Here is a 12,904-nt window from a genome sequence, read left to right on the forward strand (position 1 = left end):
ATATGTATATCAGGGAAGCACATGACAAACCTCAGTACTGGCAAGTTTGAGCATCTTCTGCCTCAGCAACATACAAAGCTGCCTTCTAGCCCCAGAAGAGCACTCTGAAAGCAAAGCAGCCCGCACCCAAACCGATTCCAAAGGCAAGGCAGGGGAAGCAGCAAATAGGTAAAAGCAAATTTAGAGAAGGGGAAAGTTGTAAGGATGTAAGCCGTTCTCACAGCCGATCTATCACAGCCACATGATGCTGTATTATTTTTAATCTGCAGTTTTCAACTTCAGATTTCCGAGACCAGACCAGGCAGGCATGGCCTTCTGGCACATTGGATTATGTTTTTGATTTATTTTTTTTTTTGCATTCTGTTCTGATAAGCAGAGCACACCCAGATATATTCTCAGAGTATTTCCTTTCATAAAATAAAAATTTGTAAATCAAATAAATGCATGTAACAGCTGCTTTTACAGCATGTGCCAACACTAGCACATGCCACAGCTTGAAAAATATTATTCTAAATCTTTGTCTATGTCTTTGCAATATAGTGTAGTTCTACTGACCTTCCAGGAAATGATTTCCTATCATTATAAGATTTGATTCATTACATCCTGATGTGAACTCCGGGGATTACTGGCAGAGCTAGATCACAGCCACCACCGTGACCGCGCAGCACAGGGGTGAACCAAGAAGTTCTGGGACATTCCTAGTGAACACGACTGGTCAAAAAGTCTCCGTTGTGCCTCACCCTCTGCAGGAATTTATTGTTCCAGTTGTTCCTCGAACTAAATTGCTGTAAAGATTTTAAGTACAGAACGCTGAGGTGTATGAAAAAGAAAGGTGTATGAAAAAGAAAGCCGCCGTTTGCACACTTAGGTTTCCTCGGGTTTCTTTTCCTGTGTACACACCAGATCTACTCTGCAGTGAGCCAATGAAACAGACTTCAGGCACCTATCACCAAGAACCACAATCTTTATTTTTCATCTTTTGCCACTGTGTTGCTCATTAAGTGCATAACCAAGCATCCTGTGGATATAAAAGCATCTAATGAAGTGAAGGGGACTCTCCCTGACAAACATTAAAAAATCTCAAAATAGTAAAAAAATAAAATAATAATAATAATAAAAATTCTTTGATTAGATTCTCCTGTTAACACAGGAAGACAGCAAACCAATCAAAAAGTAAATGTAGTCATGACACCTTCAGTTTCAGGTACTAATGATATCCAGCTTAAACAGCTGTCACAGTTGCACTAAGTTCTTAACTGAGTCCTTGTCCTGGTGGATAGTCAGTGGTGATGACAGCATGGTTTCTTTCCATTTTGTCCATAAGGACAATGAAAATACATTTCATGATTGCTGCAATAGCTGCTACAAGTTCACCTGATGTTATTTAATATTTTTTTCCAGTACAAAACAATTACAAACAGGTTTTCTACAATGAAATAGGAAATTAAAAAAATAATAAAAATCTCAGTTAAAAAGTATTTAATTTATATAAAACTCCTATTTCAATCAAGTAGTTATAAATATGTTGTGGACCAAGTACTGCCAAAAAGTATTTTGGAAGTCCATAGCAGCACTACAAGCAACAGCCACTTATTTAAAAATCTGTCATTCACTTCGCACCACTGATCCTTTAATATCTTAAAAAATATGGCAAGACTCTATTAGCACAAAAAGACATCACCAAATGCCACAAAACATACATTGCATGATATTTACTGCGTTATCTATTTCACTTCACAATCTCCTTTACAGAGAAAGACGCTGCAGAGTTTACTAGGCACAACGCGCTTTCATTTGAAGAGGAGATCCTTATCAGTTCCAAGGCACCTTCCTCCCTAAGACACGGTTGGTGATTTTCTGAAAGATAAAAACAAAGGGGTAGAGACCAGTATTATCCCTCTAAAAATTAAAAACACCAAGCATGAGCACAGCTTGTATACGTGACTCTAAGAAATGACTGTTCACAGGTTTTAGGACAGCTACAGCAGCCTCGCTGCTTCACACTCATCAATACAAAAACCACCAGGACATCCCTGTGCTGGCTGCTGTGGAAATTGTTGGAAACAAGTATGAAGAGTCAGAGCACATCTTGACATTAGCTGATAGAGTTTCCACAGTCTCTTTTCAGGTTTTGAAGACAAAGCTCTGGGCTTCACGTGAGCCTCTCGTTCCTTGAGCTCACTGAAAGGACACAGAAGGAAGGAGAAGTAGGAGAATTACAGGGAAGGGTGACAAGGATAGTGGAAGACACAGAAATTGCATTTTCTACAAGAAACCACTGAAGAAATTAAGACTTTTCACCATGGTGGGAGGGATGAGCCGTATCTGAAGAGGAAGCGATGAGCAAGTGAACGTCTACGTGATTCTGAGAAAGCCTGAAGTAGGTGGAAAGGTGGTGTTAGTGACAGACCCAAGAAAAACCACAAGTAGGCAAGTTCACGAAGAAAAAAGCCTTCACTAAGTATATCAAAGATGCCTCAAAGCCCCTTGGACATCACACAAGATGGTTAAAGCACCTCAGAGGAGCACTATGGGTGCTGGCTCCCTTACACTGCTCTTCTCCAAGCACCTGCTAGCATGACCCGCTCTTACAAGGGGCAATTCAGGTACTGAAACATCGCTCTGCTAGCTCAGCCAGCACGCTGCTGGTGTTGTGAGGCACGGCAAACATTTGTGAGGCTTTACAGCAGCGTGAGATGAAGAGCTTGAGGTGTCTTACAAATAGGGAATGATAAGGGCATCCCCTGATGTGACCTTTTATGTTACACAGAGGTGTATTTATACATACAAAATGCAAAGCTGCGGGCACAAATCTGAGTGTGGAATGGCCCCAGGAACTTCATGAAGCCTCAGGACTCGAAAGCCATCCCCACACAGCCTCTGAGCACACCTTACAGAGCACAGACCAGCTTGCAATTTAATAAGCAACCCCAGCGAGCGATGAGATGCTATCTCCCCTCTTTGCTCTACTTCCTGGAAGTGGCTATGAAACAGACTAAGAAGAAAACCATGAGGCTGTCAAGAGAAAACGTAGCCAAGGGGACGAAAAACAAACAGTAGAGAATCTTGTAAAGCAGCAGCATAGTGCATTTAATTTTTACACCTCTAGAAATGAGCGCTGTTTCCTTTGAGGTAGCGACACCTTGTGGTCCCTGTCCTGCATAGGCTCTAAAAAAATGTCATAAACACACAAAAAACTTCAGTACTCCTAAATACTAATACTTTATAAAAAATAAAAAAGCTAGAGGGAAGTATGTAGCTTGATAACTTTGCTATTTCCTTTATGAAGGTTTCCTCTCCTGCTTCGTATTTACAAAAATAACTTTAATTGCATCTAACAGAAGAGCATCAGTAACAGAATAAATTCATATCTGCTAAATTCAAAAATAAATAAATTCAATTTGACGTGACTAGGGTTGGAAAAGTTCCTTATGATTTATTCTGCCATCAAATCAGAAATCTGTCTCAACCATAGTTTTCAAAATTAAAGGGCTTACACTAGTTAGATAAGGGAATGGTGCAATTTTATGCTCTATTTGAAAGTAAAAATAGAGAAGGGACAGAACATCAGCCCAGACCCATGCATATTCTGTGATAAAAATAACTTTTCAGATAGCAAAGTTAAGAATTTAACAATTCCAAAAGTTCAGGCAGACTGCACAGCCCTCTCAGCTGCCTTCTAGCACATGAATGTTGATGTTTGCAGTTATACCAGGATCCCCTCCTAATTTAGTAATAACTAAACTTATTTTGTTCTCTTTCCTTCTCACCACACCGCTACAGCAGCATAGGAACAACTCAGAACAAGCACTGCCAGCCCTTGCTTCTCAGCTGGCCTGTATGAATATCTGTACTTTACAAAAGTGGATTTTGGTCAGATATATTTGTTAATTTGGGACCCTGTTTTGAGCCCCATAAACTCCGTTTCGCCCCACCCTGTAACCTGTGCACTAATTTAAGTTCATCATCATCATCTGCTCCCTACAGATGAGAAGAGAGATGCTGCCTCCAGGGAGCAGTGTGCTCCGCACAATTGTTCACACTGCAAACACACAGCTGTGTTTTCTTCCTTGGGATGCATTTTTAAGAAGCTGGGGTGCATTTTTCCTTCTGAAGTGCTGACACAAATTATATCAACATGCACTTATACCCAACATACCTCTAAATGCTGCTGTGAGGGTTTAATTCGCAAGTGATACTGGCAAACACTTGTCCATGGTCGTGTACATAAGGATGAGTGCGTGTGCACACATTTAATTCACTGCTTCCCTTCCCAGACATTAAACATCCTTAACCTGTGAGCCCTCAATGCATGGCAGAAACAGCCTGCACGTGGGTACTGGCAGCTAACCACATCCTCAGAGCCATCTGCACTGCAATCAGTGAGGTGTACACTTAAGTTTTGCTTCTTACATGTCCAGGAAGTGTCCCAGAGCCATATTACATCGTGGCTGATATGTAATAAACTTAGGGTGTAAGTACTCTTTGTTCTGATAATAACGAGTAATAACAAATCCACAGGTGCTTGGAGAATGCTCAAATTCTCATTTACTGAGCAAAAACTAGAGCAGCAGGTAAGACATCCCCTTCCTTCCCAGCTATTTCATTAGTGCTCCTCTGCCAGCTATTAATGTTTGGTGGTAACCTACTGAGCTGCACCCTGAACTGTGGCACGAGTACATCCTTCCCCACCAAGACGTCCAGTGCTAGCCTGTCAAAATCCAAAGAGAAAAGGACAATGAAGATTCATTAGGGACAAGTCATGCCCCTGAACACTGACCTGGAGTCAGAGAATAGAGGCACCATGGCTCTGCCACTGACCCAAACACAGCCTCAAGTAGGGCACTTGACTATCTAGCCCCTCTCCCTTCCCAAGCTTTGTCTCTAGATGCATGCCAATTGATTTTGGATAGAACAAGGCCTTATACAAACCTAGCAGGGGGCAACAGATATCCTCCAGAAAACTGCAATTAACATAAAAGCCAGGTTTATTCTAGAGCACTGATCTGCATCATCAGCAGTTCACAAACTTGTCACTGTAAGAGATGCTCAGGCCAGTTTGGATACTGTGACAGATCATTTAAATGATAAAACCCTAGATTACGTGATTACGTATGTTTTATAGTCTAGCTTTCGTACCAGCACAACAAAACAGTTTTCTCCTCCTAATATTCTGTGTCATCTTTGGAGCCATTCCACAAAATCTGTAGCTCTTTTTTTTCCCCGACACACAATCGGATCTGCTTTAGAAACTGATGCTCTCAGCAGCACGTTACCAAAATTCTAAACAAACTTATTCACTGTATTTACAGCTACTCACTACAGCTATTCTGCATCATCAAGGAAGACAAAAGATTACAGTATTTACTGCAATGAATCACCATCCTCTTGCAATCAAAACAACACTTGTACACAAAACTTTCAATATGATTCCCTCTTCTTCCAGCTGATTACACTGCTTCAAGTGAGTTACTGCCAACAATCATCAACTCTGAGACCTTACTGTACTGGCATCCGAGGTTCTCAGACTAGTGCAAAAATATGTTGTGAATATACAGTGTAAAAGCGTAACAGCAAATTGAAGTAATTCTAGGCATAAGCACCCAAAACCAGATTAGGAAGGTATTCTGGATAATACACCACGTTACAAGCCCTCGCTTTTAAAATCCGACCACTGCTGTTCCTGACAAATAACTATTATTCCAGCTCTGGGAAAACAACTCAGCCAGAAAAGAGTTGCAATGCTAAAAACTGAAGTGTAAGCATAAGATCCAGAAGAAATAAATCAGTTTTCATTTTAAATGCATGCCCTTAAACCAGTGAGGCCTCTAAATTTCATTGCCTGCTTCCTGAGTTCTGCAGAAGGCTGCATTTATTGGTACATGGGTTAGGCAGCAAGCAGGTGAGTCAGGTTAAAACCTCACTGTTTGTAGTAGACTGTTGTTTCCCATCTTTTAGCTTTTATTGTCTTAACAAAAAAACGTTTGGGTGGCTGAAGCAGCTCAAAAAGGGATACACTGGTCAGCCTGAGAGATGTGCTTCACAGAAGGGACTGATTAGCCTCCTCTGTTTTATCACATCACTCGCTGTATATAAATTGATAAGCTTTGCTACACAGAAATACAAGATAAGATGTGTGCATATAGGAGGAGAGAGGGACAGAAGACTTTTCCTTGTTACTCTTTGTGATTAACCTAGGAGTCTCTAGCACACTCTTCAGTCTTTCGTTAAAACCTGAGCTTAACCAACACATAAAACACTTGTTAAAAAACTTGGACAGCCAGGGAGGAAGAGTTCTAGCAGCACTTGCTGGCTAGGACAGAAGCAGCTCCCTGCAGGGATCTCTCCACTTCATGGCAGAACAAAGCAGGATTCAGCAGAGCCCTAGAGTAACCCAGCCAAACCGTCCCCACAGATTCCTTCTCCTTCTCACCAAAATCCTGGAGTCCTCACCTCACCTGTGACCTGTTGCTGGTTGTACGATGAGACCACAGCACAGGAACTGTTCATAAACTGCTGATCAGTGTTTGAGGTTCAAAGCTAGTCACACCCACACTTGGGGATACCAGTTTATTCTGGAGAAAAGTTAGGAACAACAGCTCCAGGCTTTTTTAAACACGGCTACAAAGCTATCTGTGAATATTGTATGCTAAAGTCATCTACAGCAAGGGTGCACAAGAGCTACAGCAGCAGCCTTCAATTCCAGGAGCTTATTTATGGAGTATCTCCTTTGGATATGCTCCACAGCCCACCTTGGTCTGCCCTCAAGACTCTGCACATGGCCTTTTTTGTGTGCTGCTTACATGGGACTATGCTTCCTTGTGTTTTTTTTTCCCTCCCCTACACAGCATGTAGGTACTGGAAGATTTCCAGGTTAGATGTTTGGTGGGTTTTTTTGTTTGTTTGTGTTTTGTTTGGTTTTGTTTTTGTTTGTTTGTTTGGTTGGTTGGTTGTTTTTTTTTTTGTTTGTTTGTTTGTTTGGGTTTTTTTGGGTTTTTTTTGTTCCATGTTTTTATAAGCTTGACTCCTCTGACCCTGATTATCCTAATCACCTAGAATCTGCAAATACCACAGAATTAGCACTCAGTATTACTATAAAGCTTGTGACGTCAAGGGAAAAAAAAAATCTAACAGGTTCCAATGTAAACACTTGACCAGAACACCTACCATCTTGTAAAGCTGTGCTTTCAGGCGGTACGAGTTGTATTCCAATTTTCGCTTCTCTTCCTCTCGCTTCTTCTGCACCTCTGGCAGCTGCTCGTAGATCCTTAGTGTAAATACAAAAAGTCAAAAATAGTGACTTGGCAGGAAGGAATTTATCGAAATAAAAACCATTCTCATTTTTATCTTCACATTCTGTTAAAGGCTACTGGCCTGTCAGAATTGTATTTGGGGGTTTACTAGTGTCACACGTGGAAAATAAGCTCTGAAATAAAAAAAAAAATGAAGGTGCCTGATGCTCACCCCAGAGTCAGTGCGCTGTTCTAGGCTGGTTTATATGGTGCCACCTAAAGAAGGGACCTAATTGCTAAGGTGGCAGAGCAGTGCTGACACTGCCTCCCCCATATCTTCCTTTAAGATCATAGGGCTTTACTCATTCCATGACAGTGGTTGCCAGGAACTATGCAGCTTCAAAAAGATTACAGTCTATGGGACGTGAAAATGAACCGTGTTCAAAATTCCAGTCCCATTATATTTAAGGCAAGACAGATACTATAACTCCTTCCTTAACATACTGACTTGATAATCAGCAATAGGAGGAGGAAAGGAAGAAAAAAAGAGTTACAATACTGCAAGGGTACACTTTTTAAGAGACTGCTTCATTCTTACGTCAATATGATAACAACTTTCCATAATTACTGTTCCCTTTGAATATTTTAAACGCATCTATGCCTTCAACTCCTATTATCTGCAAGTGCTTCAACCCATTCCATTCTGAACACTGCAAATCAATACAGCCCACCAGCAGGCAAGGAGGAGGGGCATCTTTCACAGTTGTCTTGGTCCTAACTCCAGCAGGAAAATAAGCAATTCTTCAAAACAGTGAAAGAAGGGATGGAGGCAAATGAGTCAACTTGCACTGACTTGCCATTTAGTCAGTAAAACTCAGGTGTTACCTCCATGTTTCAAAGGACAGAAGGACTAGAAGTTGTGAAGGAAAACAAACTAAAATGAAAGTGAAAGATAACTAAGAAGGCAGAATCAACAAAGCAAGGAATCACATGCAAAATTTTGATTGGAACTGACTTTTATGTCCTAATTCCCCAGTATCAGCTAGGGAGAGCCACACTCCTTTGTACAAGTGTTACACCAGTGTGTACCAATCCATCACAGTTGAACTGCTGAGCTTATGTTCTCTGAAGGCAAGGAAATACAAATTTCCAACACCAGGAAATTCTTTAACAGGCCACTTAATATTGCATCTATAAAGACAATTGCTATTAGATTCAAAAAATAATAAAGAAAATAAAGGAATTGTTTCCATGACCTACCTCTTTGCATGTATTTCTATTCTCCTACTCTGTCTGCAGCTACTCTTAAGGCCATCTTTCTAAAAATGTCACTACCCACAATGCTGCTACAGAAAAGAGGAAGTAAACCATATTTGGATGCTTATTTTCCATCTCTGATGCTTTGCTGATAGGCAGCAGAGGGTGCTAGGTCTATAGAAGTGCTACCAGAGCGGGGGGTTTGGGGTTTTGTTTTACTACCAACTCACCATTCGCTAATGGCTTCACCATTCTAGGGCTCCCCTCAATGAAAGATCAAGGTTTACCACACACTGATTCACCCCACCACAAAGATACTTAGAGCAGGAAACGGACAAATCAGAATTGTAGGTAAACTCCCTGAAAATGGTTTTCATTAGCTCTAGCTAATTTACCATGAGAAATTCCATTTATACCCTTGCAGAGAGAAAGCAAGAGCTTCTGTACTCATTATAGGTGTGGATTTCAGAAGAATGGTACAGAATAAATTACTTCTCAGATCCAACTGAGAGCTGGAGTATGACAGCAGTAAGAACAAAAAAATGTCACCGAGTGCGACTGCCTGAATCAGTCTCCATAGAAATCCTGCTGACTTCGGTATTATGAAATCAGAGTTTCTGAAAAATACGTGAGTTCAGATATGCTGATTACACAGTCCAAGTGACCTGAATCCAAATCCGTTTCCACTAAAACATGGAGGCACATTCCTGGGGGAGCTGGCATATTTACCACTTCTGTCACCTTTTAACTAATGCCCTAAAAATACTGTTAAATGCCAAAGGCTATTTAAATAACACACTTTTTTTTTTTTTTTTTTTTTTTTTTTGTCTCCTAACATATATATCACAGGGTTTATTATATATATTATGCATTCCAGTGGATAGCTTGCAGATTCACTATGTGATTTAGGCTGGAAAGGACCTCTGGAGGTCACCTAGTCCACCTTTTGCTCAAGGCAGGACTAACTTCAAGGCTAGATCAAGTTGCTCCGGCCTCATCCTGCCAACTTCTGACTGTTCCAAGTGATGGAGACTGTACCATCTCTGTGGGTCCCTGGTCCAGCATTTCATAACCATCTATCTTTGTGAGAAACTAATTTTCTTGTCTCTCTTCTTACATGTAACACATCACCACTGCCACTTGTCCCATCATCATACACCTTCAAGAGGAGCCTTTCTTCTGCCTTCTCTCAACTCCCCTTTTCTGGCAGGGGAACACCACTGCCATATCCCCACCTCCAGCCTTCCCCTCCCCAGTTTCTCTTCGCACACGTTCCAGCCCCATCTGTCTTGCTGGCCTCCAGCAGGCTCAGGCCACTTGGTTAATAATGCCCAGAACAGGTCACAGGATCCAGTTGTGGTCCCATGAGTACAAACCAAATGAAATATTTGCTTCTCCTCACCTGCATGCAACCCACAGTGTGGCTACCCTTCATCACTGCAGGAGCACAACTGCATTCAGTTTGCCATCCACCAGGCCACAAAGCCCTTTTCTGAGGGGCCACTGCATGAGCAGCCAGTCCTCAGGGGCTGCCGACACCCTGATGGGGTTGCTGTGTCCCCAGGAGACATTTGATGCTTCTTGCTGTTGATCTTGGCCCTTTCCAGCCTGCAGAGGTCTCCAGATGCTCCAGAGCTACTCTCAGGCATACTGGCTGGTCCTCCCAAAAAACTGCTGAGGTGTGTTCCTCCCCATTGCTACTGATGAAAATGCAATGAAACAGTTCTGACCCCAAATACTGTCCATAGCACAAACCTTTCCCTTCGTGTAGCACTTGCATTTGGTGCAACAAAGCACTTACACCATCAGAGACAGCTTCGTGAGTTACTGATTTATGTTTAAGTATTTCTGCTGTTTCTCAGGTGGTCCCTTTCCACCACCTCCTCTTGTATCTCTCTCATTTCAGAATCCAGATGCAATAAAACACCATTTTTTAGTTAAATCCTTGCATATCCTCTCTATGGCAACAGGTATTACAAATGTTTAATACACCATTAGTGTGTTGTGCATTTAGCTATGAAGTACTTGAATCAAACATAAGACAAAATCTATCACAAGGTGTTTTTTTTTTGTTTTTTTTTTTTTTGTTTGTTTGTTTTTTTTACAAGGGTAAAATCCTCATTATTCCTTTGTGGATAATTATTTCTTCCACAAAGCTACCTCCATTTGGTGAAATGGTACCTCACTTCCTGCCCCAATTACCTAGTTTGCTAATGTTTAAAACTATACGGACACTCCATTAGCCTGCACCCTACATTTCATCTCTTTGGGGATCCAATACTTGGACAGTTTGCTGTAGTGTTTGGACCGCAGATACTGCAGCAGAATACTCAATTTACATGAAATGTTTTTTCCAAAATGGTGTCATTTGTAGGATTTTATGAATAGGTGCTTTCTCACTCTCATGAAGTCCCTACATCTTGCACAGGAAGAGATGAGTTATCACCAAATCCCTTTTTTTTTTTTTTTTTTTTTTTCTTACAGATACAATTCATCCATCTTTCCTACTCATTTACTCTGAGCACTTATCTATCTGAAACAAATTTTTCGTAACCTTACCGTTTAGATCTTTGAACCATTTCACTCTTCGGAATTGTTTTTCTCTTTTCTTTAACCAGGTAGCCTAAACAGAAAGTTTTAGGATAAGAGCACAGTGAACAAGTCTGCTTATCACAAAACATTCTGTTACATCCATCTTACTCCTTTTTGGATTTTTTTTTTTTTTACAGATAACATTAAAAATTGTAATACTTTTATTAAAAATACACACATCCTTAAGAACAATGGGTAAATTAATTCATTCCTATAGAACACCAGGAGCAGAACCACAAAGGTACCTCTGTCAGACAGCATGTGGCTTGCATTCCTGTAGCCCTTCCTTTTCTCTGGAGGATTAAACAGCTCTTCACGTTCAGACTGCAGCACGCTCTGTATCCTCCTTTCCTCCATTACAAGTTTCAGGTGCTTCACGCGCTCACCAGAGCGAGAGATGAAATCAGGGCGATGCACTGCAAGAGCCTCCTAAGATGGGATGACAAAACGAAATCTGAAGTGGTCAGACAGACTCCCCACAGCTGGAAGAGAATAATGAAATATCTAATTCATTACCAAAACATGGGGAAAAGTAATCCCAAAGCAATATTTGGTATAACGTACAAAATCACATATCCCTAGTGCTTGGTAGATCCTCAGAGACCTTGTTTAAAACACAATTTGTCAACAATAAGGAAACTAACAAGCTGGAAGGAAAAAATAATGCCTAAAAAATTAGCAAAAAGGACACAAACCTCTTCTGAAAAAAGCATAGCAAGGTTCATACAAAGTTTAGCCTGTAGAAGATGACATAACTTATTATAGTCTCCCTTGCTAGAAATCAATGGGCGCATCAACATTAGAACTTCATTTTTGATCAAAAATGGAATTTTCTTTTTTGTTGTTGTATTTTTGTTTAGTATCTCCTGATAGCCCTATTTGCCACGCTTCAGTTTCCATCACAGGGAAGTCCCTGAACACAGGAATAGATGCAGTCGAACTTAAATAAACTTCGGAAGTGCACCTGCATTAGCATTTGCCAATTTAGTTTTCACTTTTTATGGATGATCTTCTTCAAAAGTGTATCTGTATGCTATTACCTGTATTTTCCCAGATATTTAGAGTGATCACACTCAATTTGATCTTGAGTGGGCATCATATTTGCACATGCATGAATATCAGCATTTTGAGTGTTTGCACTGTATGAATCAAAGCCCACTTTAATCACACACTATGCACATCACACTGTTACTTCTGCATGGAAGCAGGTATGACTTGGCATTACTTCAGCTACATTCCCTCTAGTTCCTGAAGCCAAATGATTTAAGCCCTAAAATATGAGCTCAATTCAAATAGATTATCATATTGGGCAACGCCAGACTACAATAATAAACAAACACGCCTGGTGACTTCATTGTGTTTTGGTTAGTTTTTTGTTTTGCCTTTTTAAGGAAGAACAGTCTAACTTGTAGATTTGCAGCAATCATAAAGATGAGTTAATAAAACAAAAACAAAAAAAGAACAAAGTGTTTCCACAAGATTCAGCATTACTCCCAACAAAATCCTACAGAGATCCCAGCGTGCCTTTACCTGTAGCGTAAGCTTCACAAGTGGCCGAAAGGCCCTGGTCTCAGCATCTCTTTCTGGAATTGCTGGCTGAGTCACGGTGCTGTGCTGCTGCTCTTGCCAGTTCTTCTCTCGGAGAGGCTCCCTCCAGGGCTTAGTGTTGGTCAGTGGTTCAAACCAAGACGGACCAGGACAAGAATTGGAAAAGTTTTCTTTCCTCGATTCAGATTTCAAATCCTCTGCTTGGACAAACCATGAAATTCCTGTGGAGGAGAACACAGAAGAAAGTAAAGATAAAGATACACAATGCCCTTTTT

General features: G+C 40.8%; 1 protein-coding gene across 1 annotated transcript in view; it reads right to left on the reverse strand.

Annotated features, from left to right (window-relative positions):
• Nucleotides 1–983: 983 nt before the first annotated feature.
• The window catches only part of ALMS1 (ALMS1 centrosome and basal body associated protein), a gene marked incomplete at its 5' end in the record, with an annotated part of 69,165 nt that continues 57,244 nt past the window's right edge, over nucleotides 984–12,904 (reverse strand). Inside the window, 5 exons of the mRNA XM_084286550.1 lie at nucleotides 984–1,857; nucleotides 7,168–7,267; nucleotides 11,049–11,112; nucleotides 11,327–11,510; nucleotides 12,612–12,850. Coding sequence (XP_084142676.1) covers nucleotides 1,813–1,857; nucleotides 7,168–7,267; nucleotides 11,049–11,112; nucleotides 11,327–11,510; nucleotides 12,612–12,850 — 632 coding nt within the window. The 3' untranslated portion in view covers nucleotides 984–1,812. The remainder of the gene's footprint in view (nucleotides 1,858–7,167; nucleotides 7,268–11,048; nucleotides 11,113–11,326; nucleotides 11,511–12,611; nucleotides 12,851–12,904) is intronic.

The sequence above is a fragment of the Netta rufina genome (genome assembly GCF_964035555.1).
Source record: "Netta rufina genome assembly, chromosome: 4".
In the NCBI taxonomy this organism is placed as follows: Eukaryota; Metazoa; Chordata; class Aves; order Anseriformes; family Anatidae; genus Netta; species Netta rufina.